The 27,980-nt window shown below is 48.1% G+C and overlaps 2 protein-coding genes across 10 annotated transcripts in view; one reads left to right on the top strand and one right to left on the bottom strand.

Annotated features, from left to right (window-relative positions):
- Positions 1–1,320, top strand: part of rab3gap1 (RAB3 GTPase activating protein subunit 1) — a 58,267-nt gene extending 56,947 nt beyond the window's left edge. For 8 of the 9 annotated variants that reach the window (XM_080872773.1, XM_080872781.1, XM_080872779.1 and 5 more), the window contains one exon: positions 1–1,320. In XM_080872773.1, coding sequence (XP_080728899.1) covers positions 1–234 — 234 coding nt within the window. In that variant the 3' untranslated portion in view covers positions 235–1,320. The other variant, XR_013970457.1, reaches the window with a different exon arrangement.
- Positions 888–27,899, bottom strand: fasn (fatty acid synthase). Its single transcript, XM_080872772.1, has 42 exons — positions 27,534–27,899; positions 25,623–25,758; positions 24,863–25,015; positions 24,602–24,775; positions 23,987–24,187; positions 23,627–23,749; positions 23,425–23,540; positions 23,203–23,337; positions 21,492–21,951; positions 21,027–21,214; positions 20,262–20,451; positions 20,059–20,153; positions 19,622–19,756; positions 19,269–19,472; positions 18,880–18,995; positions 18,634–18,809; positions 18,360–18,551; positions 17,456–17,536; positions 16,910–17,092; positions 16,614–16,793; positions 16,232–16,435; positions 15,652–15,968; positions 15,174–15,575; positions 14,929–15,093; positions 14,649–14,767; positions 14,048–14,202; positions 13,382–13,585; positions 13,113–13,263; positions 12,378–12,556; positions 12,122–12,241; positions 11,113–11,235; positions 10,730–10,953; positions 10,408–10,609; positions 10,154–10,305; positions 9,384–9,475; positions 8,904–9,298; positions 8,561–8,752; positions 8,189–8,398; positions 6,096–6,307; positions 4,388–4,486; positions 3,705–3,956; positions 888–3,591 (listed from the first exon to the last, which is right to left on the bottom strand). Exons 2-42 carry the CDS (start codon positions 25,747–25,749, stop codon positions 3,454–3,456), a joined length of 7,536 nt encoding a protein of 2,511 aa, XP_080728898.1. The 5' UTR covers positions 25,750–25,758; positions 27,534–27,899; the 3' UTR covers positions 888–3,453.
- Between the last annotated feature and the right edge of the window lie 81 nt (positions 27,900–27,980).

The following is a 27,980-nucleotide window of genomic DNA, read 5'->3' as shown; positions in this document are numbered from 1 at the left end:
GCTGCCCTTCTGGCGCCCGTCGATGAGGACTTGGGATCTGACAAGAAGCAAACTGGGGGAAGCAGCAGAGTACCAGACTTCCCTCCTCCAGCAGGCCGGGAGATCTTGTTGCGCACCTGTGTGCCGCGACCAGCAGCGTACTCCAAGGCGCTGCCTCAGCGGCTCTTCTGTGTCCTGATGAGGGAGGAGTTTAGGTTGGCCGGAGCCTTTTCCACAGACACGTCCTTCTTTTAAGTCCTGTGAACAATTCACACCTGGGATGAAGATAAGTGAAGGACACAGGATGGAGACTTTCACATGTATGAACGTGGCCATGGAGTAAGATCATAGAAATACATTTCTTCATTTGTTTGCTTTATTTGTAAGAACGGTGCAATATTTCAGCATCTACGGCTCGCCCAAGCTTAAAAGCAGGAAGCAGTATATTACTGGCATTGATTAAGAAGCATTTATGGCTTTGTCTGGAAATATGTGAAACTACATCCTTCTGTGTATTCATAAATCTGCAGCTTCCTGCAGCTGTGATAAAACAGTTTCACACTAAAACCTTCATTTTACCTTCAAAGCTTCTCTTGATGCCTTTTTAAGGAAATGAAATTTGTCGTTAGGATGGAGTTCCCCATCCTGCACTCACCACACGCTAACACAACCTTCTCAACTCTGATATTTAGTAGATTATATTTCAGTTGCAGGGATTGGTCCTGATGGTAAACATGAGAGCCGGTGAGGACTTCATGGGTCGTTTCAGCTGAGCTCCATCCTCCAGCATGTCCTGCTGCTGCTGCTGGATTAACACACAGCTGTTTGTTTGCATCCAACCAGAACCAGACCGTGCAGTTCTTATTCCTGTTCATAAGCTGATTGTTCAAACATGAAGCTCTTTGACGTTGTATAAAAACTGAAACGACACTTTACAGCTGACTGTGATGTTTTAGATCGAGCTGGTTCCTCGAGGCGCGTCCGACAGCGTGAGGGGAAAATTGGTTTTGTAATATTTTCTTTGTTTTGTTAAGGGTGTATCCATCCCATAATACAGACACTTTTAACGACAGGGCGTTTTCTGATTTGCTTTCAGTGTTCATTTGATTTGTTACTAGAGCAGCAGTCAGTGCTTTACAGTTGGTTCACTGTCGTCTTGTTTCCTCCCTCGTCCCGCTGACCACCCCACACGCCGCCTCCTGTTAAAGGCTAACGTGGGTCCTTCCACCCACAGCTGCAGCGCACACGCAGGATTTTTGATTTGGGGAATGTTCTCTGTAATATTGTAGAGCTGACTGCTGTTGTTGGCACTGTAAAACAATAAAGCTGAATTGAACTAAAGTGAATAATTTGAAAATGACTCAGTGTTTTATCAGCGACACGTTACCACAGCCTTTTAAGATCACTGAACCTGTTACTTCAAAAAACAACATGTAATGTTGAAGGGGACAAAGAGTTAGATCATGTTTGACACCTTTGTTGATCAAAACTTCTAAGATCCAGGTTGAATCAAACAGCATTAGGTGTGTGATTTCACTCTGCTCCACACACCTGCGTGCTCCAATCAGAGACACCAGAGGAACAGGTGATGAATGTGATGGGGAAGTATACGCAGGTGTGACATACAGAGCCGTGGGAATTACAGGACATTATTACTGTTGATATATTCTCAGCGATCAGCTGTTAGTGAAGAGCATGAAAACCTTACTGCACGTCAGTCCGCTCAACTTAGCTCGCTGGATAATTTACTCGTCAGCTTGAAAACATTTAACTTTAACAAAATGTTCACCAACATAGGGGTCAGTGCAGGTCACTGAGTCATCCTGCACACTAGCCCTGCCCCACCACCTGTGTTTATACACCTCTGCAGCCCCTCCTCCTTCAGCCGGGACATTTGTTCTAGCCTTCATTCATAAACTCGGCTTTCTAACATGCAGCTAAAGTTCAGCCTGCATGCTCGACCCACACTCCTGGCAGCTGAAGTGAAATACTGCTGTGCGTAAGGGTCGGGCGGGTGACCACGTCACCTGGTCATGGGGTAAATGCTGCGGCCGGGTTCAACTCTGACCTGAGGCCCTTTATTTCTCCCTCCCTGCTTTGCTGTCTGGTCTTAATAGTGCTATTAAATACAGACAAAAATGTTTGTTCTCCTCCTCCCATCACCACCTTTGTTGCATGTAGAAAAGTGTCATATAGAACCAGTCGTTACTTTAATGGTCTGAACTAAACGGTCGGGTGGCGCCATGTCAACAGCGACTAAGAATTTTCTGGGCCAACAGGATTTGTGTTTCAGTCCCTGATAAACTCACCCATCCTCTAAAAAACAAAACCCAAAAACTGTATTTACAAGATAAATGATCAGAAATAGTAACGACAACAAAAGCACAGGAATCATAGATCCAACGGGACAGGCTCGTTACAATGAAGGAAAACACTGAGCGACTGTTGAGGCCTTTATTAGTCCTACAAAACATAACAGAAATATTACAATAAAACACAGAGGCCTTTATTGTCACGTCCATCGTACTGTGACTCCTCAGCACATTCATCTCCAATCAGCAGCTTCCTTCACTGACCCAATCACAGGTCTCAGGCCAGCTGTTGTACTCAGGTTTGGATTATTTGCTGAGGTTTTAGCTCTCTGGACCAAAGCCTTTAAAAGGAAACAGTTTCTCAGAGGTTACATCAGTAAATATGATCTCACTGTTACAGTGATCATTCACATCTCTGATTAACCTCTGAAGAGACACATTTGGTCCTTAGCGACGCCTCTGTCACAGGCGTCTGTCAGAACAACAGCGTGTGTTTGATACAGTCCATCATGAAGAAAAGCAGTTTTTCTTCTGAATTAGTGAAATAACTGGTCTGTAAATTACAGTAACACGAGTGTCATTGTTAAAACACAGTTTATGAAACAATTAATTTGTTGTTAACTTACTGACAACGTAAACATTTGCTGGTTGCCACAGTAACTGATGACTGTGTGGTCACATGACTGAAAAGTAAACAAATGTCACAAAATAAAGAAATGCCTCCAACTGGTGTTACGAGTAGTTAGTGTGCAGAAACACGGCTGCAAGGTCAGCCCTCCACAGTCGCTCATCAGGCTGGTCGCAGCGCGTTTGTCTGTCTACTGATGTCTGCATGAGCAGAAACACCAATTTAAGTGATGTTATGTAATTCAGGATTCAATGTGTCAGTGTTTGTTACTTTGTTACATTCATTTTTTAACCACGTATTTTGTTGTGGGATGAACTTCTGCAAACAACAACATGGCAACAAAAAACAAAACAAAACTTGCAGTTGGAATCGATGGAGCTGTGAGATGTTGATTGGTTCACTAACCATTACCATTTGGGATATTAGGATAACAGTAGCATGTAAACATAAGCAGTGCAAAGACTTCCTATAACGGCACATTTACAGTCTAGTTTGGGGAAAGCTGAGGAATTAGGGTGAAGAGACGGTGGATGTTTAACCCTCCCTTGGTTTGACAGCTCGCTCAGCCAGCGAGTTATGAATGATGTTCTTGATAGACTCCGCCCCCGTGCCTTCTAGGAAAGTGCGGTGATCTCCCTCGATGACGTGGACCGACACCTCGCCATCACAGACCTGAAGAAAGACGCAGTACACAGTTTGAACATTGGAAGGCTCAGACTGAGTTTATAGAAACACACGCACAGTGAAGATAAGTACTACAGACTGATGTAAATGTGCATCGTTACCTCGCTGAGCTTATAGTCAGCTCCCAGGTTTTGCTCATATTCGCTGCTGGTTTCGGCGCGCAGCAGCTTCACGCTGCCGTGGTATTTTGCAGTAGGTACATATGCATCAGCAGCCTTTAGCTTGTAGTAGAAGGCGGAGGCTGCAAAGTGCAGTGAGTCTCGGTCGATGTCCTTGTGAGCGGAGGTGATTAGGTCCACGGCCACACTGACGCGTGCATTCAGGTCTGACAGCGGGAGCAGAGTCTCCAAAAGCTGTAGGACGTAACCATGGAGACGACTGTAAGTTCATAGCAAACGTTACTGCGTGCTCGCGGAGATATTATTGTTTTCAGAAAAGTAAGTGACACATAATTAATGAACATCACAGATCTTATGTATATGAAAATGCAAAATGAAGATGTTTTGATATTCAGGAGTTACAAATGTCAGCTTTCAGTGAGAAACTGTACGAAGCTTTGATTTAACCGCATGTTTTACTTTAGTCTCCATAACAGCTCCAAACATCACATCATTGTTGAGTCAAACCTGCACCACACACAGACTGTGCTGGAACAGCAGCTCCAGACTGTGTTACAGTCACCATCTTTACCTTACAGGCAAAAAGCTCAGGTTGTGTGGCCTTTAACGCTGATGCCACATAAAGGAATACTTGTGTGTGAACGTGTGGGTCAGACACAGTATACCTTGTTGTATTCAATGCCAGTGAACTGCTGGATGAAGGCACACAAGGCTTCAGTCTCAGCCTCAGACTCGTTGCCGGGTGTTAGCTTGGCTCTGTAGCTCTGCAAATGAAAAACACAGATGAACGTGTTCACATGCAGATCATGTGACCAGAGCTCATCACACACGCTATACAGCAGATTAGTTAGAATAATAAACAGCCTTTATCATTGTTAGAGTGACGTGCAGTAAATTCCCACATATACTGAAAGCTTAACAAATCATATTGTGACAATCATAACCTGGACCTGTGAATTCGTCCATCACAGGTCGACACGTTCAGGTCAAATCCCCGAGCGCGACACGTGACCCTTCCTTCATTTAACGCATCTGCGGCTCACTGCCAATCATCCCTAATATTAGGGCTGCTCGATTATGGCAAAAATGATAATCACGATTATTTTCACTGAAATTGAGATCGCGATTATTTGACGATATTTATTTAACCCTTTAAGACCTACCATAGAACCAAGTCCGCCAGAGCTTATATTATTTTTTTACATGTTGTAGTGCCATTTGTGGGAGCATTTCAAGTTGCTATACAACTGTTATAGCCCATATCTTAATAATATGTCTGCATTAAGTCCATAGTAACTACATTAATTGCAAAAAAGTGCAATAAACTACAAAAAAATTGAAAATTGTTTTTTACATATATTTCTACTTGGAGAAATTTAAGAGGCTTATCCCTCAAAACTTTAAATACAAAAAAGTTTATTTTGAGTGTCTTCATAGTTTTATTTTGGAGATGCAGCAATTTTTATATACTGCAGGAAAAACAAAAAACAATCCTATGATGCAAATTTGCAAAGAAAACAGCAGGTGCATCAAAATAAACTATTTCCAGCTGTGGAATTCGAGTTCTAAGCATCCCAGCAACTATTCAGAAAGGTCAAACATGACCAGTATAGGCTTTTAAGGCCTACAAGTAAAAAAAACTACATTTTCCGCGAAAATGACGTCACTTCCGGTTTCGGGCAGGAAATGGCGGACATGCGATAGTTAGCGGTGACGTCTGTTTCACTGTGGGAAGTGCTACGAACAGCTGATCGGATCGGCAAAGCGTGTTTCTGGAATATTATGTTTTTGTTCCTGCAAGAGCTTTTTATGCAATTTTTGCAAAGCTTTATGTGGAAGGAAACCGTGACCGAGGACAAGCTGATGGCATCAGATGTAAGTACAACTCCTCCGGTTTCATATGCAAAACAAATTATTGCGCTAGCTTACACGGTTCCGGTTCTACAGGGATTTAAAAATAGTTACACAACACGGAGCGTGCTGCTCTGACCGGCTTTAAAGGGTTAACAATGACTTTAAAAAATAATATAACATAGTGTGCAACACCACTGAAGTTTTTTTACCTCTCTTTTCAACCAACGGCAGTCACTCTCCTCTCCAAATAACTTCTGCTTAGCTTTCCGGGCTTCCCTCGGGTCCTCTTAATCAGCGGTCTCCAACCTTTTTTGCGCCACGGACGGTTTATGCAATATTTTCACGACCGGCCTTTAAGGTGTCGCGGATAAATGAGGGAGGGGCTAATAATCGGCTCAGTCATTTTTAATGATCGTTGAAAGCCCAGATCCTAATCGTGATTAAAATTCGATTAATTGAGCAGCCCTACCTAATATGTTTTGATTACATGAAATAAAGATGCGCGAGTGTTTCTCTGACCTGTGTGTACGCCGCCACATATGAATGTGAGCCATCAAAGAGAAACAGGAACTCCACAGGCTGATTCTGGGTCTGCAGCTGAGAGCACATTTCAAATGCTACACAGGCACCAAAAGAATATCCAGCGACTCTGTACGGGCCGTCCGGCTGCACCTGCCTGACGCAGCTCACGTAGTAGGCAGCCAGGGACTCAATGCTATCCAGAGGAGCAGCTGCAAAGGAAACACATGAGGGGAGTTAGTTTAGCTGCACAGTGACATAAACAGCTGATGCACAACATGTGAGTGACAAAGGTCTGAGAACAGAACCACAAACTTTTAAACTGTGAAAGAAAGAAAACATGAAATCACATCAGGTCTTTGGTTTTCCTCAGGCCACTATGGAGGGAGCTGTACATGTACAAGTGTTTGCAGTTTCACCTTTGAACAGTCAGACTTTCAGCTTTAACACATTTTTCTGTTTAACAGTTACACACGTTTTGATACACATGATTGTGACACCTGGTGAGGACGCACACTCATCATTTGATGACGATGGTTCAAAGTGTTGATTTTGTACTTTAAAGTTTTTCTCTGTGACTGTAAAGTCATTTTAATATGAGCCCCATTATGCTGACAAACCCACACCGACGATGCACACAGCTCAGCAACACCAACGAGCCTGAAACTCAAACGACATGAAAAGTTATCCATGAGGCGCCAAAACACAACAACAGCTGCAGCAAAGGCTCTTTGTACTGTAAGATGAAGATCCTACAAAAGTAGGAAGCCTCACAAACCACATGTAGACTGGTTGTGCAAACTCCCACAGACCCTGCAGTCGAGAGGATAACGAGCTGCTCCAGTGATCATGACCAGGACACAAACTGCTTCCTCCTGAATCAGAGGCCTGACTGACAGACACACCCTGGCATAGAGGAAGCTGAGGAGTGTGACAGTTGGAGCACACGCTCAGGTCTAGGTCTTTAAACAGGGGAACCACCACCCCAGTGTGCCAGTCCAGAGGCAGCATCCCAGAGCTTCACGCAGCGCCGTGTCAGCCAGGACGGCCCTGCAACACCCAGATCCTTCTCATCAGCCTCGGGTCTGTCCTAAATCCTAGCAGGAGCTACCACGACGCGTACCACAAAATGCATCGCACTGGTTCTTCCCAGTAGTTCAACTCCTTGGAACTGGTTGTCTGCTTGCCAATGAATCCTGCTTATTGGTTCCACTTGTGCTACAATCAGGACGAATTGTAGTGGCGCAGTCTAAAGCTGGATATGAATATTACTTTTATGTTTATTGCACAAAAGGACAGCATGCTAGCTCCAAGCTAGAGCTCAGAGCGATGAGGAAGCTGAGCTTCAGCAGGTAACAGAGGTGGTGATGATCAGTCGAGCGGTCGCCTCTGATCATGTTTCTACGGTACCAGCACAAACACACAGTGTGTTTGTGTGACTGCAGGTTTATATTGTGAAATGTAATTATGAGACAGCGTGCTTCACAAAGAAAGCACTGTAACAAGTAACTAATAGACAAGTAACTAATTACTTTGTCTTGGGAGTAATTAAGATAGAACACTTCTAAAAAGTAATGCAGTATGTAACAGAGTACACCCATGACCCAAACACTGATCACACCTCCAACATGCACAAACATTTGACATCATATAACTGATTCATAATGAATGTGTTTGACTGTTCTCTCACAGTGGAGCCGATAAGAATCAATAAAGGAATTAATTCCATGAGTGACGTCAATAATGGAGTCCGTTTCCATCCGCAGACACACTGCAACACTATCAGCCCAGAACCCGGACCCGGACCTGGACCCAGCAGTGTGGGATCCTGCTGAGCTGTGGACGTCCTGAAGGATTCTAGATTTGATTGACTTCAATCACAAAAAGCTTCCTCAGAGTCGAGGCTGTGCTGAAGAAGGCGGACACACCAAATACTGACTGAAGTCTACAAACTGTTCCTGACTGCATCCACCTGAGTCTGCACACGTTTCATAAACGACTCTGCATATTTCCTTTCCAAATGCAAAGTGCACAGTAGCTCCTGTCTGTTGTGCAGGACTCGGTATTTTCATTGTCTTTAAAGTATAACAAACCTTTGGTGCACTGCAAGCCGTAGCAAGGCACGCTGAGCTTAGAAGCAAGCGTCTTAAAGGCTGCGATGGAGCCCTCGATGGGATGTACCAGGAACAGCGGCCCGTCCTGGCTCTTCACCTTGTTCAGTGACATCACAGTAGGGCTGCTGGGGCTGACCATCAGCTTGGTCAGATCAGACTCCAACACAGAGCGAACGCCGTCCTTCTTAGCTGTGGTGTGTGGAGATGTACTCAGTTATGTTTGTACACATGATAACACATTTCATATTAACAAGAGTCTTAACAGCTCGATTTAAACAAATACATAAGTGCTTTTTTACAACCTGAAACCTTTTCAAAGATCTTTTGCATTTAAAAAGCAGCTCTTCATACCGCTTTGTCCTTCTGGCTTGCTATTGGCCAGCTCTCGCAACTTGTTAATGGTGAGCTGGCGGATATCCCTCATGGCCATGACGATGTCATAGTCGCGTTCCAGAGTCTGGCGAACCTCAACGCCCATCAAAGAGTCCAGACCCAAATCAGCCAATGAGGTGTCAGCATTCAGACTGCTGACATCCCGCACACCTGTGAGTGAGAAGAAGTTAAAAACAACGAAGAAATGAGTCGATGTCTGTGATACAAAGTAACCTCAAAGATCACCAAAGCGACTCAGGACGGCGGTCTTTTCTTATATAACACCTTTATGAACGCTAGTTTGGTATAACCTGACTCTTACCTAGAATGTGAGCTACAGCGTCCACCAAGTCTTTCCGGTTTCCTGCTTCACTCTTTACGACCGTCCTCTCCGCCAGCACAAAGCTGGACACCACTGGGTGCTGCTGGCACAGGAAGAAGTCCAGCACTTCCAGACAGGAGGCCATGCGCTGCGGGAGGGTGCCACCGATCACAACGTCATTCCCACCCATGGTCTCTAGAACCACCCCAACATCACCAATGGCACCCCACTGGACTGCAAGTCCAGGCAGGCCATCATAGTGGCGCTTCTCACACACGCGCTCCATCGCAGAGTTGGCGTAGCCATAATTACTTTGGCCAGCGTTGCCACGGCCACAGCTGACTGAAGAGAAGGCCACAAAGTGTCTGAGCTCTGGACACAGTTTCCTTGTTACTCTAGAGAGGGGATGGAAACATCCAGAGGTCAGCTCATGATGGTACCCAGTGACACACAGAGGGAGGAGCCACTCTTCTCACTTACCTGTCCAGGTTGATGGTGCCGTCATTTTTAGGTTTGTTAACTTCGAGATAAAGCTGAGGAGTTAAATTCTCCAACATACCGTCTTTCAACACCTGAATGCAAACAAACATCAACAAACGGTCACTTTAAACGTTAACTGGCAGTAGTTTAGCTGTTAGCATGTTAGCATCTGATAATTGAGAAACTTGAGTCGACATCGTTAGCATCGTTCTTGCTTTTGTTTTCGTTGCATGTCATGTGACACTGCAGCTATTGAAGTCCAACAAAGGGATCTGACCATCATTCTAGTATGCAGTAATAATGCAGTAATAATGCAGGATCCAAACACTGACAGCAACGTCAGCATTAGACAGCGAGTGAGGCGCCTGCTGGAAGGTGGAAGATGTTGTAAATGTAAACAAACCGTCTTGACTGAGAAGTTACTTTAGAAAATAAAATGTATTGTTTCAAAATAAAAGTAAAGAAAGAAAGCTACTGTTAGGTACTAGCACTGGTACACACATGAAAGGTAGCACTCTCCCCTGCTCGCTGTAAAAAGTCACTGCTGCCTCTAACACATCCACGGCTTGTTTCTGGGAGGGGCAGTTACCCCCCCACGGTTAGTTAGTGACACTGAAGAGCAAAAGTATGGAGGGCTCAGCTCAGTGACAGCTGCAGCAGCCAAAGTGCACGAACCAGATATATGTAGTCCAAATTTAGGAAGGACCATAAAACCTGTGAAACATGATTTTTCCAAGGTGACACATATAAATAACTAAAGGGAATCTGACCATGGCTAGGTGAAAGACACCACCCACTGCACCCATGGCACAGGCCTCAGCAATCAGTTGCTCTGTTCCTTTCAGTGTGCCGACATCACTGGTGGACACAAACACCTCCACACCCTGATTCTGCCAGTCCTGCACCCGCTTCGCCTGGTAACCTGAAGACAGTTCAACAGTGAAGCTGTAAGATGAGTCACATCAGCACTGATGCAGGACTTGGCTGTGCACATCAGTAGGAGCACCGTGTCATCGTGCATTACCGTTTCTCACGCCTGATCTAGAAGTCAGCACCAGTTTGTGGGCTCCCCTCTCCACCAGCCACTGAGCAAGCTCCAAACCAAACCCCCCGAGCCCCCCAGTTATAATGTAGGAGTGGGACGAGTGGCAGAAGGTGCGACAGATAGCTGGCAGAGACAGAGGGGAAGCAGCCCGTACAGCTGCTCCCTGCTCCTCACAACGGACCTGTGAGAAAAGAAAAGCTGGTCAGAAGATAAGCAGCAGTCCAGCCACTCTGCAGTCACAGTAACATACCAACCACATGCATGTAGGGATGGGCAGGTCCAGTACAAACACCTCACTCACCTGAACCAGGACCTTGCCGATGTGCTTGCCCTGAGCCATGTATCTGAATGCTTGTTCCACTTGGTCCTTATCGAACACTGTGGTTCTCAGAGGCTGAACTACTCCTCCCACAATGCCCTGCTGCAAACACTGGGACACCTCCTCCCACTCTTGGTTGCCCTCTTCAAAGAGAGCATCCAGCAGGATACCATGGAAAGCCACATTCTTAAGGAATAACGCCATGCCTGAAGGAATCACAGCAACGTGACAGCGTTTGTCAAGGCTTCAAGAATCATTTATGACAACAAAACTCTGGTTAACACCTGCAGGAACCTTTAAAAAGCTAATAAAACATGTTTATATATTTATCTATCCTGTTGTCAATAAACACCAGATCTACTGACCCAGAGGAGTGTTGTTGGAAAGGTCATATTTGCCGATCTCCAGGAATCGTCCGTGTCGAGCGAGGCAGCGAACACTGGCCTGCAGCTTCTCCTCGGCCAGAGAATTCAGCACCACATCCACGCCTGAAACACACGCAGCAAACACGACGTCACATACAGTCAGTGTATAACATGGAAGAATAACTGAGTGGGGATTACTCAGTTCACACAACTGTTACTTGTTAAACTCAAAAACCTGCTAAAGCTTTGTGTGCACAAGTCTTGTTCCAGGACATTCTTGGGTTCCTCAACATGGAACAAAGTGTCTGCAGTACACGTGCCGTGTTCCACACCGGCTTTAAAGTCCCAGAGGAAACATCAAACATGTTAGAGGAGGCGGAGCTGACAACCACGAACAGCACCAGTGCTCACACAGAAGCACACACAGTCATCGATGCAGCACTGGGAGGAAACACACTGGCACCGGTGCATGATGCACATTTCACCAATGAGTTTACAGTGAGAGCTGCTGAGCAGCAGCACTGTGACCGGACGGGGAAAATTACTACTGAAAGAAAGACGAGAGATTCTGGACTTAATGTCCGTCTTTGGATCCAGGACCTCGACACAGGAAGTCTGGACCGGCTCTCTGTTCAAACAGTCCAGTCTCTGATCCTTTGAGTATGATCCATAAGGCGGTGCAGAGCCTGGATGGAGCCGACGGGTGGGGGCACTGCCTCTGGCCTTCACATATCTCGCCTGCCTACTCAAGCCGGGGCCCCGAGCAGCTTTGCAGGCCCAGCTTTCATCAGCCACTCACAGCAGCTACTCTGCTCTTGGAATACGACTGTGTTCAAAGGCTGGAGTAACCTGTAAGTGCCATTTATACTAATGTATATCAATACTCAGGGAATATTGTTTGGAAGAATGGTCTTCCATCCCTGCAGCAGAGCACAGGGAATGATTGCTGACTGCTAATCCAAGATATCTGATGTCATGTCAATCGTCCCCTGAAGCACTGAGCAGCTACCTTTGCCTTGTGTGTGGAGCAGAATGTGCCGTTCAAAGGAAGCATCTCTGGAGTTGGCGAAAGCCTCTGCTGATAGCTGAGGGAATCTCTTCTGCAGGTACGTCCGCTTCTCCATTGAGCCTAGACAAGAGGCCCCGCCCCCAAAGTTGGGGTAAAAAGACATGAGATATAATTACAACTTATTAGCAAGAGGCTTTAAAAGAATCTATAATAAGAGTTGTTACTGTGAGTCTGTGTGCGAGTGTTACATACTCACCGACTGTAGTGAACACTCTGCACTTCTTACTGAGCGCTATGGCGATGGCAGCCTGGCCCACGCCTCCTGACCCCGAGTGGATGAGCACGGTCTCTCCAGGGCGTAATCTGCCACGCACTACCAGGGAGTAATACGCTGTGGCATAAACCACTGGCACAGAAGCTGCTTGCTCCAGTGTCCTGAACACACACACACACAACACAATAAGTGTGTGGTTTATGTAGCAGGATGTAACTGTGCTGTATGCTGGAGAAACTGCACAGCAGCAGCTTCATGAATGAGACTAATGAATAAATGAATCCTGTGTCAGTGCTCCGCCTTCAGGCTTGGACACTGAAGACTGTCTCACTTAATAATCGAGCACGTACACAACGCCTGTCTGCTCATTCACACACACATTCATACAGTGATTCTTTTATCTAAAACACACACACACACACACACGTCACCATATCAGCAGGAGTCTGGATCTTTGTGTTACAGATGTGTAGGACGTGCTGTTACTGTGTATCTGCAGAGTTGATACAAAGTTTCTGATCACGCGTTTAGTTTGAACTTTCAGCACAAACAGCTTCATGTGTGCAAACAGACTGAAGACCACTGCCAGTTAAACTAGTAACTACTGGCATCAGGTGAGCTTCTCTGAAGGCTGCTGATGATTAAAAAAAAGATTTCTTGTATTTTAATGTTCATGTTAAAGCTGCTGAGAACGTTCAGAGTTCTCCGCACACTGACCAGCTGTGGGGAACCTCCCAGAGGAACCTTCTGTCAGCGTCCACGACCGTTGCCAGGCCTTTGGCAGGCAACAGCCCCATCACACGACGCCCGCTGGGGTCGCGACCAGAAAACTCCATACCCAGCATGCACTGCTTTAAAGCCTGGTCCCCTTTATAACAAATAACAAATGGAAAAGGTTTGTCATGTGACTGTGAATGTTCAACAACAGCATCACACACTACGACCCAGCAGAGTGTGGCATTACTTGGTGTGTACAGACACACTACCTGGGATGGCGTCGGGCGGCAGCTTGCCAGTAGCCAGCATGATGTCTCTGAAGTTGAGCGAGCTGTAGTAGACGTGGCACAGCTGCACAGCAGGGCTGCTGCTCACAAAGTGGCGAAGCGGGGACGCGATCCAGCGCAGAGACGACAGGTCGCCGCGTGTCAGCACGTTGACGTAAGCGGCTTCGGTCGGCGCTTCATTTACATCTGAAACAGCAAGCAGACAAGCCTCAGTGAGCGCGGGAACCAAGAGGGAAGGAGGCAGTACTGTCTAACTCACTGCTGGGTTCAAACACCTGCAGCAGGGGCGCCTTACAGAGCTTTGTGAGAGAGCACAGCTCTACAATTAAAAGTCATTCTGACGACTGTTTGTTCCATGTAAAATTACAGTTTTGCAGATTTTACGGATTCATTTTTGTAAAAGTGCAGCTGAATCTCAACTCTGTGTTGCAGCGTCTTGAAACAGAACTGTAAGAATGACGTGTAAATAACAACGTCATTCTTATTCTTTATGTTTGTGATGTCATTCATAGGAAGTGCGTCCTCCACACGTTTAGAGCGCAGGCCGAGACATGTAAAGTGACCTGGACCAAACATGAGTGGATCCTGACACGTGACCATCTGCAGCTCATTCGCCTCCTTAAATACACGTATGAGTGCGAGTCGAACCATGAGTGATGAGCTGGTGTCTGAAGGTGCCCCAGCGTCCGTCCCTGAACACGTTCATGACCAGATCCTTCTGCAGTACTGACTGGATGGACTGGTGATCCTGCTGGAGGTCTGGTGCTGCTGAAGACTCGTTTAGGTTGGACACAAACACACAGCTGGTGGCAAAGCGAGAGAAGAAACACAAACAGGCATAAAGACACGTTGGTCCTGCAGTAACACATGAATAATACAACAGTGAACCCAAAGTGTTGAACCAGGGCAGACTGAGCGTGACAGACTTTAGCTGGTCTGAAAGCAGAGGACGAGTCCTCAGAGGTTTGAGCCTCTATCTGAGGCCTGTGGGAAAAACTGATCCTTATCATTTGACTTTACACAGAAATATAAGCAACAGAAAGGATCCACTATGTTTCCACTGTACAATGAAGTGTTAACGTCTGAGGAAGCCTCACTGATTACACTTGTGCTGAGTCTATTAGAAACCTGTGCTCTGGCACATTAGTGATCATCAGTAAGACTCTAAATCCTGACTGAAAGTCTTGGTGTGATCCTTTCTACATAAAAGCTGCAGTGTGAGAACAACGAGCTGTTAACGATGTCGTACCGTATCCGGTTGCCACCAGGCTCTTGCCGTAAACAGTTGACCATTCCCACAATCCCACACTCTGGCTGAGAAGCAGTCAGCCACACTGGATGGTCTGAGGACTCTGACATCACTTCCTGCTGCAGAGCAGAGTCCCCACAGTTAGACTTTTAAACAGCTCAAATCTCTCTCATATATACTTTATGATAACACAGAGAAAACAGCCAATCAGACGAGCCCAATGAGCGAGCTGTGAGTGTTCGGGGACAACGACAGACAGGGAGACGAAAGTGGGACTGACCTTGAGCGTTTCCACCCACTGATAGTCTTTGCTGTCCACAGGCAGGAAAACCGGCTGTTTACTCACAGACTGACGGCGACACAGAAAGAGGGCGGAGCCGTAGAAAGACTTCCTGACAGCCACCAGGTTAAGAGAAGCCTCTGAGAGCACTTCCTCCCACTCAGCCTTCCAACAAGATCAGAATAATCAAAACTCAGCTGACAGCACGTCACAGCAGGGTGGAAAAATGTTCTGTTTAAACACACCTGTGTGAGGAGTCCCTGCTGGCTGCTGCTCTGAGCAGTGCTGGACAGGAAGGCCACAGCCTCCCCCACAGTCTCCCCCTTCAGCAGCGTGTGGAGGAGAACAAACCCACTTTCTTTGGCTCCAGATGCCAGATTTGCTACCAGCAGCCTGGGCTCTGTCTTCACTGGACCCCATGCATGGTTACACAGCACCAGGTCCGCCCCCACAGCAACGTCTCCAGCAGCTGGGCCGGTCAGAGGATCCCACTGAGCCGCAGCGACACCGAGCTCCTCCAGGGGAGCCTGGTGGGGGGCCAGAAGCTCCAGACTGGCCGCAGTCGCAGTGTAGTCCACACGGAGCATGGGCTGGATGTTGAGCAGGGGCACGACGCGAGAGAAGAGCTGGCCGTCGTCTGAGAGAGCCTGCAGGAGTCAGAGGCGTGAAAATGATGAGTGTGTGGAAATAATCCAGCTAAATCCAGCTGTTTGAGAGTCTTACCTCCAACACTTTGATCCTGCCAGGTGTGCTGTTTTCCACCGTGATGTCGAGGCAATGTCTCAGGGCGTCGTCGACCAGCAGACCCTGGAGCAGGTCGTCTTTAAGCAGGCACAGCCGCTCCTTCTGCACCACCTGCTCCAGCTCAGAGTGGAGGTTCCCATTGAACTCGAGGCCACAGAGCAGGGTTAGCAGCCGCAGCAGGCTGGGCTCAGAAGGCTCACCGCTGGGAGGAGGTGCATCAGAGCCCCCCTGTAACCCCGGGATGGAGAGCTTGACACCATGAGGGGCCAGCTTCTGCTGCAGTGTGTGGATCAAAACTGGACACGGAGGACAGGAGAGAAGACGGACTTTAGCACGATGTTTGGTTTGATGTTCGTCATCTCCTCACAAGGAGATCAAAACAAGTCTAACAGGTAACAGCTCTTAAATACATACAGGGAGAAAGATGCGAACAACCAGACAATCCCATCATGTCCGTCTCCTCACACAGTTTACATCAGATCACACGTGCAAACATTATTTTGATCCAGTTATCACTCATATGTTTACTGCATGTGAGTGATGGAGAGATTGTCTGTACCTTTGCAAAGCCTCAGCTGCTCTGCCAGCTTCCCATTGGCTGTAAGGCAGTCCGTCTCCACATCAGGAACAAACAGGAACTCCTCCAGTGTGGGCGGGCTCTGCAGCTGCTGCCGGCGAGGGGCTACTGTGGCGTGCAGGCCACAGATCTGGACTCCACCAGCAGTGATGTTGTCAAGGTAACGGCTTACGTGGACATCAACCGCTGCAGGAATCAAACAGAGTCAAACATCGAGCTGAAGGGGACCAAACGCTGAGAGCGAACAGCAGCCGGTGTTTTACACATAAAACGGTCACATCATGTTGACATGACAGCCACAAACCGCTAAGTAACGATCAGGAGGATCACTGCTGCTGATCTGAAGTGAGGGAGGCAAACACACCTTGCTTTCCTTCAGCGTGCTCGCTGACTTTTTCCAGGTGTGCAGCAGGATGGACGCACACGGAGCGGATTCTGGTCGGCAAACGCAAACCTCCACCCGGCAGCCCCAAGACGATCATCTGCAACATGGTGTCCAGAAACGTCACCCAGTTTCCTGTCCATTCCAGCTTCCCACGGTCTCCTAGAAACAGCCAATCAGATTATTAGAAAAACAGTCCTACCAACATTTATCTGAGTGTAACTAGAATCATGTCCTTTTATGTCCCAGCAGGACAATAAGCCACAGCTCCAGCGTACCTGCTGTGTTTGACTCCAAGATGCCCTGAAAGGTTTTTCCATAGTCGTAGCCTCGCAGTCTGAGCTCCTTGTAGATCTCGTGTGCGTTAAGCTTCATCGAGGCGTCGCTCCTGTCGGCAGCTTCCCGGCTGATCTCACCGTTGAATGAATCGAGTGCCGAATCCTCCAGGATGCTCACCTTACCTGAAAACCAGCGATTCTGAATATTCACGAGTTCATACTGAAAGTCAAAAGTCTGCAGACGAGTTTTACTCTGTCGCTGGAACAACTAACAGACCTCTGAGGTTTTCTTGCTCTGGTCACAGAGCTTCACCTCAGCCTGATGGATGCAGCTCAGTGTCATGTGACCTGAGCTACAGCCGGCCTGTGCTGAACCAATCAGCAGCCGAGCGACACGGGAAACCCGTTTAAACGACACTGCACTAAATAATAAACAATATGTTTGTGGATATAATGTTGTGTGATTTTCAGCGACAAATGTAAATGATGTGTAAACTTTGGGATCTTCATCAGCAGCTCAGCCTGTGTGCTGATGCAAAGACGTACCGCTGACAGTCAGGCTCCCGTTCTCCGAAACCTCGAACCTGCTGGTGGCGGGCATGAGACGCACCTCCAACTGGACCGCACCTGTGATAAACAGTCAACAGCTTCATCCACTGTAACAATAACAATAATAATAATGCACTTATCAAAATCAGAGTTTTTCACAATAAAAGTCACAAAAACCAATTAAATGTAAAAGATGTTGCTGTTGATTATTTTAGTAATGAAGTCGTCTGTCAGTGACTCCATCGAGTCATCGAGGAAACAAAATACTTTTGTCTTATTAATGAGGAAAAATAATTATTCAGAAGAAAATCAGACTGAGCTGCTGTGTGAGCAGCGTCTAACCCTCATGTGACACAGTGAGACAACATCTGTAAAATTATCTCAAAGGTCAAATTCAACTAGAATAACATCGATATGCAACCGAAACAAAGATGTACGTCCGTCTCCTTGAAGGTTTCTGAATTTAATACAAGGTGGAAGCAAGGAAGCAAGGAAGGAAGGATGATTTTCAAACATTAATACCAATATTTGATATTATTTCACTTTCAATCTGAAAAATGTTACAAAATCCTCGTTTGACGTGTGTTAACACGTCTGTGCACCGCAGAGCGCCGGCGTGTTAAACGAAGCATGGCAGCCAATAACGAGCATCGAGGATTTTCATCATCCAATCACGCAGTCAGTTCAGGGATTTAAACGTGTGAAATCGTCAGTGTGGCGTAACTAAGACGCTCGGCAGGTCTTACAAAGCTGTAACAATCTCACCGCCTCCACATCATCTCTTACTGGTTAAAGTGGGACTGACAGGATAGGCACTGGGCCGATCACATGACCTCACCTGCTCGACGAGGTCATGTGATCGTGGTTCAAGCCATTAACAAGCCACGCCTCCCATACTTACTGGCGTTTGACAGAATGGTGGCCCTGTGGATAGTCACATCCTCAAAGGTTACGGGCGTCGTTTCCATGACAACCCCTAGACTCCTCACCAAGGTGCGCCAGGCCAGCACCAGGTAACCAGTTGCCGGGTAGAGGACACGCCCATCGATGCTGTGTCCAATGAGATAGTGGTCTGCAGACTCTGGGCTGACGTCTGTTACATCAATGACGCGACGTTAAACCAAATCAGAAAAACGTTTTCACTGCGATGGAAACACTGCGAGCGCACTTCTTACCAATGTTATACACCGCCGCAGAACCAGAGCCTCCCGAGCCCGACAGGAAGTGTTCCGCTTTAGGGATATCCCACGTCTGGGCGTGGTCCCACTGCACCAAGGGCGAGATCATTGGAGTACCAACCGGCACAGGGTAGGTCACAGCGGGGCACAGGGCGTTGGCGTCCACGTTGATGCTAAAGGCAGAGAGTGGTGTGAGTGAGCAGCTGTCACAGTCAAACAGCCAATGAGGGAGGCTCTCCTCACCCGTTCATGAAGATCCTCCCGACGTTCGAGAGGAAAAACTCGAGGTTGTTGGTGTGACCTCTCTTCATCAGGGGGACCACTGAACACGTGGGCTTCAGGCTGCGCTTCAGGATGGCCTGTGTGAAGAAGTCAACGCTTCAGTCACAGCAGCGAGTGAAACGCTTTACAGCCCTGGTTTCCAACGGTAACATCACCTATTCAGGCTAGTGTCCCTGTAAAGTACATCACCCAGTAACATCTGGACAGGTGTGTGTGGAAAAAAAGCTTTGATAAATCAGTGTTTCTGAGCTTCAGACAGCAACAGCTGCTGAACGCTGTGTGTTGAGGCTGACACACACAGACACACACAGGAAGCAGCCCCACATGTGTGGACAGCACTGGTAGCAAACCTGCAGCAGAGCATGCGGAGCTATTTCCAGCACCACAGCGTTTTCGGGCACCAGGCTCAGGCCCTCCTGGAACAGCACGGGGCTCACGAGGTTGTTGACGTGGTATTCAGCCGAGCTGTGCAGAGCCAAAGCAGAGTCCCACTCAGACTGAGGGATGCTGGTGCTCACCCAGCGCGCCGAACGCTTCTTTGGCTCTTTGATCACCTGCAGTGACAGGATGGCAGCTCATTAATATTCAGCACAGCAGTCTGCACCAGGTTTCCTGTGACAGTGTTGGCGCCTGGCACGCTGATGTGTGAGCCCTGCTTCTACTGACAGGACCGAGCATGGATGGGACGTGCGGCGCTACATACCTTCTTCAGAGCTGCGAGCAGGGCTGGAGCGATGGAGGCCATGTAGTAGGAGTGAAACGCCACCCCGGCACTGCGCACTTCCTTTGCAAACACTCCTTGTTGTTTGAGCTCGGACACAAAGGCACTGACTGCTTCCTAAAAATCAAACGTGGCACATGTTCAAACATCTGGGACCACAGCTGTACAGCAGGACACAGCTTCCATAGTTTAAAACACACTGAGCTGTCACTCATCTGGACTGATGGAACAATGAGTTCACTGTGTTTGGCTATAAATAAGTGAGAGCGTCACGGCGATCACGTGTGTCATATGATACATGAAGCTCAGGTAAAACAGAGACGTGCTGTATGCAAGCACCTTGATTTGGTGCCATAACTCAAACTGAACCAACCAGCAGAAAAAGAAATTCAAGCTGCTAGAAGAACCAGGAAAGTGACCTGAGGGCCGGAGATGGTGACCGTGTCCTCAGCGTTGTGGCAGGCTGGAACCACCCCCTGAGGACACTGAGCGATGCACTCCTCCCAGGTCAGCCCTGCAACACACAGGAAGCACAAAGCTCAAACATGGCGTCCGACCCTGCAGAATCAGAGCCCTGAACACAACACTGAGTCCCATCTGTTAAAAGAAGACGCGCTCTCACCCACTGCAGCCATGCCTCCTGGAGGAAGGCTGGCCTCCTTGATGCAGCGGCCTCTCCAGTACGCAGCCAGGAGGGCCTCGCTGTGACTCAGGGAGCGGTCAGCATAGCCACAGGCTAGCTCTCCCACCGAGTGCCCCACGATGCCATCGGGCTGCAGACCCAGCTTGGTGAGCAGATCGATCTGAGCGATCTGTAAGGAGAAAAAACACGACGATTGCTCTGGCAGTCTGAGTCATCGTCCACCTGTGAACTCAGCAGCCATAGAAGGCCACTGCATGTTTATGCTCCTCCTCCTCGTGCCCACAGATCGCTGCAGGCTCTTTCTGGTGCTCTCCGGTCTAATGTGGCTCGACTGTGCAATGCATTCACAAGATTTTCACAACGCTTGACCTCTGACCCCTGATGTTGAGGTCGGGGTCACTGAGATCCAAACTCCTCTGACATTTTCAGTAGATAGATCTAAGGTATCGATTTGAAGCTCCTCTCAACCTTTTCCAGCTGAGAGGTAAAAAACACCCAATAACTCTTCCTCACTGTGAGCTCAGACTAAACACTCGTTTCCACAGAGTGAGACGTTTCCACGCAGGTGTTAGTTAAAGCAGGGGCACAGTGATTGGTCGGGTCATAAATAAATGTTTGTGCTGACGTCTTCTATAAACTGAGTGGTACACATGGATCTGTGCTCGACTCGAAGCTTTGAAAACAAACGAGTGTTGAAATGCTTCCCTTTTCTCTCTGTGAAGCAGCATCGCTGCATCGCTGTACCTGTACTGCAGCCAGGCCAACGAAGGCGTGAACGGTGTCTTCGAACGTGTCCTCCTGAGCCTCCATGAGCAGACGAGACACCACCAGCCCCGTCTCCTTCAGCGCCGCATCGGACCGCAGAATGGAGTCTCTGAAGTCTGGCAGCTGCATGAGACTGCGGCCCATCCCGGCCCACTGCGTCCCCATACCTGCATTACAGACAGCGTGTAGCAACACGTTGGTATATGAGGTGTGTGCGTGCAGCTCTGCATCGCAGCTGTGTTCAAACCCTTTTAAATAAACTGGAAACAAACTTTCATGTTGCCCAGCTGATGGTTGCTTAGTAACAGCGTGCTCTCAGCGACTCAACGTCACTCCTGTTACGTTCTCGTTCCTCCATCGATCTCATCGTTCACCCCAAATCTGTCCAAACATCTTTGTATCATGTGAAGCGTCTCATACTTCTGACTGCGTGCAGCGACTCACCTGAACAAACGTACCACAGAGGCCTGGCGGCGCCCGGCACCTGCTGCACTTCCATGACGTCGCTCTGAGAGCCAATCAGAGCGAAACCTCTGTAGGGCATGCTGGCGGCGGGCGCTCCTGACACTTCGTTCAGCAGAGACAGGAAGGCGTCGTCCGCAGCGTGTTCCTTCCCCTTCTGCAGGACGGAGCTCACCGCCGTCTCTGTGCGCCCGCAGGCCTGAAGCATTCTGGGAAGCTTCCCGGGTGAAGCCGAAGCGGCCGTTTTCTCAGCCGGACGAAGGATGACGTGAACGTTGGAACCTCCGAATCCAAAGGAGTTGATCCCTACGATGCCTCCTCGGACGGGAACGGGCCGATCGACGACGCGAACCCGACCGTCGGTGAGGGCGGGGATGTCAGGGTTAGGATGGAGGAAGTGCAGGTTGGGGGCCCAGACTCCTCGCTCCAGAGAGAGCAGCACCTGCACGTCGCATCAAACACATGAGCAGCGGTTTAAAGCAAATAATGACTCATGATTCCAGTTTAACCCTTTAAGACCGACCATAGAACCAAGTCCGCCAGAGCTTATATTATTTTTTTACATGCTGTAGTGCCAATTTTGGGAGCATTTCAAGTTGCTATACATCAATACAACTGTTATAGCCCAAATTGTAATAATATGTATGCATTAAGTCCATAGTAACTACATCAATTGCAAAAAAGTGCAATAAACTACAAAAAAAATTGAAAATCGTTTTTGTTTTTTTACATATATTTCTACTTGGAGAAATTTAAGAGGCTTATCCCTCAAAACTCTAAATACTAAAAAGTTGCAAAAAATATTTTACAACAGGAAACTTATTTTGAGTGTCTTCATAGTTTTATTTTTGAGATACAGCAATTTTTATACACTGCAGGAAAAACAAAAAACAATCCTATGATGCAAATTTGCAAAGAAAACAGCAGGTGCATCAAAATAAACTATTTCCAGCAGTGGAATTCAAGTTCTAAGCTTCCCAGCAACTATTCAGAAAAGCATCAAGTCAAACATGACTTATGAAAACACCAGTATAGGTTTATAAGGCCTACAAGTAAAAAACTACATTTTCCGCGAAAATGACGTCACTTCCAATTTCGGGCAGGAAATGGCGGACATGCGATCGTTCGCGCTGACGTCTGTTTCAATGTAGGAAGTGTTACAAACAGCTGACTGGATCGGCAAAGCGTGTTTCTGGAATATTATGTTTTTGTTCTTGCAAGGGCTTTTTATGCAGTTTTTGCAAAGCTATATGTGGAAGGAAACCGTGACCGAGGACAAGCTGATGGCATCAGATGTAAGTACAACTCCTCCGGTTTCATATGCAAAAAAAATTATTGTGCTAGCTTACGTGGTTGCAGAGCTACCGGGATTTAAAAATAGTTACGCAAAAAAGAGCGTGCTGCTCCGACTGGCTTCAAAGGGTTAACACAGAGCTCATCATAAAAGAGGCCACAGCTCCAGATTTCTACTAAGCAGCACTTCAGAATATTTGGAACCATTTTTATTTCTCTGAGACGCCACTAAAGGAAGAGTGGAGGAGGTGTGTTTGGGTGGGTGTGGCTCCACCCAGCGATGACTGCATACAGGACACAGTGTGTTCGTGATCTGTGTGTACCGTCTGTCAGCTGATTGGATGTTTCCAACGTCACACGGTCTCAGTGAGAACATTAGAAGACGACTGTGGTTTCAAACCTTTGCCAGGGCAGCCAGCCCAGAGGCCGGCTCTGGATGACCCATGTTGGACTTGGTGGAGCCAATCAGCAGAGGCTCTCGCTTTGACTCGCAGAAAACGCTGACGATGCCATTCACTTCCTGTGGGTCGCCGACCTGCGTGGACAGAGCAGAGGTTAAATACGGTGGATCTGGTTAGTAAGAGCGCCTCTCTGTGCCGACACACCTGACGGCTGCACTGACCTTTGTCCCGGTGCCGTGGGCTTCGATGTACTCCACCTGCTCTGGAGACACGCTGGCCTCCTGGTAGAGTGAACGAACCAGCCTCTGCTGCATCTCACCAGACGGAAACGTCACCCCTGCGTGAGCACGTCACAGAAAACCGGTAAACGAAACCATTTCTCCGATCGGCCGTGACTTCCAGTGCTCCCCTGGACCTCCTTACCTTGCTCTTTGTATCCGTCTGTGTTGTTGCCTGCGTTGATCACTGTGGCATACACTCTTCTAGCCGCCGGTCGTTTGGTCAGCAGCACTGCCACCGCTGCCTCCGAGCGGCAGTATCCATTTCCTGACAACACAAACGTGACGCTTTAACCCTGCAGCACGCTCGCATGTATGTCACACATTGAAGACAGTTAAAGCTGAGACAAAAAACGTTCTACGTCATTGAGTTAGTCAAGAAATGTCAAAGTAAATGTAACACAGAAAGATTAAATGTGCCGGCAGCCGGTGGAGGAGCGGCTCCTCCCCATCGCTCCCAAACAGAAACTCTGTGATGTCACGTGTAGACCAGGTGATGTTTTACCTGAAGCATCAAATGACTTGCAGGTCCCCTCTGGACTGAGCATGCCCAGCTTCATGAACTGCACTGAAGTGTTCGGCTTGAGAAGCAGGTTCACTCCCCCAACTAAAGCAGCGTCACAGTGGCCCTGCCGGATGGCGTGGAAGGCGTTTTCTAGAGCCAGCAGGCTGGAGGAGCACGCCGTGTCTATGGCAGTGCTGGGGCCTGGAGAACAAAGGCAGCAGGGTTAGAGCCGGGCGCCACATACGGAGCCGCCCATCTGATCGTCCGAGCTGTGGTATGCTGAGGAAACCACTACGGCACAGAGCGAGAAACAGAGTAAAAACACACAAAATATATCAGCAACAATTCAGTGGACGAATAAAATCAGAGCCCAGATCGTTCATTCAAAGCAGTCCAGCTGCTGCAGCGTGCGTGCTCTCTGCACGTTTACGTCCTGCCTGTCGACACAAACACTACTGCACGTCACTGATCTGCAGACTCCTTTGCTACTCTAAGATCAAAGGTGATCCTGAGCTGCAGCAGAGCGTCCACCTAAACCTGAGTGTGTGTCTCACACTGGATCACGCTGACAGCACTGCAAACACACACGTGCTGAGCAGCGCTGCGTGCACGTACCGCTGAAGTCGAAGAAGTAGGACAGTCTATTGGCCAACATGCCGCGCTGGCAGCCCGTCATGCTGTAGCCCAGGAGCTCCTCTGGATCTCTGCTGAATGCTTCGCCCGCCTCGGAGCCGCTCACACCGATGTACACGCCTGTTTTGCTGCCGCGCAGCGTGGCTGGATTCAGTCCTGCAGCACAACATTTCATTTTCACTCACATGTCGTCTTTCCCCCAACTGCAAACTAAACCTCAGCTCCCCACTCGTTTGCTCTCACCTCCATCTACAATAGCCTCGTAGGCGATCTCCAGCATGAGGCGCAGCTGCGGGTCCATGCTGTTGGCCTGTTTGGGATGGACTCCAAAGAAGGCTGCGTCGAAGTGGCTGATGTCTTTGAGTTTCCCGTTCCTCTTTGGAAGACCGTACAGACCTGCAAACAGCACAATGTTACAGCAGCAGGACCCCACACACGGTCCACAGCCACTGCTCACACTGAGCACCAAACACGATGCTGTGAGACCAGACTGAGCCAAAGAGGGGAGGAAAATCCTCACGAGGACGTTTCCCTTTTCCAGCACAGAGAGCGACAGAGGACATCTGAGTGCTTATTACTGCCTGTGTGCAGCTCACAGGAAGCAGGCAAAAGCACACAGCAGGTTTATGATCACACCAGTTAGGAATCACCAGTAAAACTTGGATAACAAAAAATGAAACCATGAAGTTAAATCCATATGATGATGATTTAAAAAAACTTTACTTTTTAACAGGAAGTGGAATAAACTGAAGTGACACTGGCAGCGATCAGATGAATCAACTAAAGTAAATAAACCAAGCTGTTGGTTAAATCTGCTCCATCCTCTGTTCCTGATGACTCACATTCATTATTTTACCTTCAAATATGTCAAAGCAGCTAAACTCAGCTCAGCCTGCAGAGGCACCACCACTGCTGCACAGTGCAGGAGGTATAAAATATTAGTCTTTGACGAGAAACTCAGCTCAGTAAATATGTTACATAGAAACCGAAGGGAAGCTTTTACCTGGTGTCCATCGCCGGTTGTCCTCTGTTACCATATCCACACCATTGATGAGGTTTTCCCAGAATTCCTCCAGGTTGCTGGACTCAGGCAGGCGGCCCGATATTCCAGCTATGACGATCTCATCCATGTTTATTTACTGCAGACACAGAGGGCCAATCAGTGACAAGCATTCTGCAGTTTAACAACAATGAATGTGGTCGGTGCTGGGGCCAGACTCACTATTCATGTAACCATGGCAACAACCATCCCAACAATACAGCACTCCACGCTGCACCGGACAGTGACCTAGAAAAAAACAGGTCTGTGTGTGTGTCAGTGTGTGTGTGTCCTCTCTGATCACACTGATGTTTGCAACTTTGTGGACACAATAAAAACACTGCTGCGTGTGACTGCGACCTGCAGAGCTGCAGCTACGCTGTGTCTCCAAAACCATCCAGGTCCTGAGTAAAGCTGTGCCAGAGCCCGGCGCAGCATCACATGCAGCTCTGACATGCACACTGTGAGGTTGCACCAACAAAAACCAACAATCACACTCATGCCACTGTTTTGCTTGTGTGGCATTACAAATGTGAAGACAACGCGACCACGTTACACAACACGACACAGTCTGAAGGGATTTGGACTCCAGGATGTCCCGCCCTGGGATTACATCTAGCCCGGCTCCTTCAGTGCACCATCTTGACCCAGATTACACCCCATTGTGAGCGTATGCAGACAATTTGCTAACTACGAGCTAGCTGCTAAACTGCAAAGTCACTGTGTGCGCACAGCTCGGCGTGACCATTTCTATTCAGGGCACATCCTCCTCGTCTTCCCCCGTTCTCCCTCACTCTGCTCCTTTGTGTCAGGGCTTCGCTCTGCAGCAGCCACAACAGGACCTGACTTGTCAGCATCTTCACAGGAAGAGCGTGAAACAGTGAACAACAATGACACATTCTCAGCTCCTTCCATGACTCCACACTGTAACTATGTGTGGATCCACGGGCGCTGCGTGAACAGGAAAAACGTGTTCCTGGATTTCATCTCCACATTAGTTTGTTGCTTCAACACTGCTGTCATTAAAAAGTTTCACGTTGCACTGCAGGGGGCTCGGCCACTGACTCGATGCTTTCTGAAATAGTTCCAGGAATGAGTTTGGTTTCTTTTGTCAACATATTCTTTAATCTCACTGTCCTACACATGCCTGTTAGCTTAGCTGGTCATTTTAAACAACTTTGAATGTGAAGCTGATGAAGTGCTGTGAACGATGGTGACTGTAGTTTAAAGCGATCTGACAGATGAGTGAGTCTAAAAAGAATCAATGAGCCCTGAAGCACCGTGGTGACCACAGGGCTGCAGTAACAACAGTGCTGCTGTTCACTGGACCCAAGCACCAGCGTGGCCACCATACTGATCAGGGCCCAGGCCTCCAACACGTGTATGTCCACGGACTCTCGAGTTCTCCCAGAATAACTGATGGCAGTGGGCTATCACAGATGCTGATGAGCTACGCCCCTCATCCTCAGTGCTGTTCTGTCCTGGGATCTTGTATGCCAGCTCCATGCTGTCACACAGCTGAGCTTGGGGATTATTTTAACAAACCATTAACATTTTGGCTATTTTTATTCTCCTGTAACTTTACTATATAAAGAGCTAAATCCTCTAAAGTTTCAGGAGTAATGCGTCATAATAAGAAGTGTTTGTGAACTAAAAACCAGCAATGTGGGAGACTGTTTGTCACAGAGGGAACAAATCGTGGCAGGATCAGCCTGATATGATTTGTATCCCACTATAACTTCGTTGTATGAAGAGCTAACATCTCAAGAATGTCAGGAGTAGTTAGTCATTATAACAAAAATTGTCGGGGATGCCGAGTTTGGACACCGGTCGGGACCACAATAAGCAGCGAGCAGCAGCCGCGGACGAGCTTACCTGTCTGAGCCGAACCGACGGATGTTCCGGTAAAACGTGAGGCTGAGCCGCTCAGCACGCTCGGTCATGTGTCGAGTCTTCAGCCGCCGTGGGTGTGAGAGCCTCCGTTAGCCTCCGCGCTTCATTCACGCTTTTTTCTCTGATGAACTTAAATGTGTCACACTCTGCCTGCCCACGCCACATGGGCTGACAACCGCTTGGCTCAGCAGTCCAATGAGAGGAGAGGCAGGGCTCTGCGATCCAGCCAGTGATGGAGCAACTGTGTGGATGCGCGCAGAAAAAAGAGCCGGGGTTACTAACGGTCAACCGGCAGCGGCGCGACGAGAGCAGCCGGCAGATGGGACGCGATAAACTCTAGTCATCCTCCTACGACGGTCACGGAGGGAGGTGGGGGGGTACTGATAGCGTGCACGGGGCGAGGGAGCGTCTGTGTTTGCGGGACGTGCA

This window comes from Rhamphochromis sp. 'chilingali', assembly GCF_963969265.1.
Source record: "Rhamphochromis sp. 'chilingali' genome assembly, chromosome: 22".
Lineage (NCBI taxonomy): Eukaryota > Metazoa > Chordata > Actinopteri > Cichliformes > Cichlidae > Rhamphochromis > Rhamphochromis sp. 'chilingali'.
This window is presented reverse-complemented; position numbering and strand designations above follow the sequence as displayed.

Bases quoted from the DNA above. Each gene is read 5' to 3' on its own strand.
- fasn (XM_080872772.1), bottom strand. From the start codon at position 25,749: ATGGATGAGATCGTCATAGCTGGAATATCGGGCCGCCTGCCTGAGTCC. The intron at 24,776-24,862 runs GTGAGAGCAAAC...GTTGTGCTGCAG, and splicing joins CGAGGCTATTGTAGATGGAG to GACTGAATCCAGCCACGCTG. The intron at 9,299-9,383 runs GTAAGTGAGAAG...TCCCCTCTCTAG, and splicing joins GGCACCATCAACCTGGACAG to AGTAACAAGGAAACTGTGTC.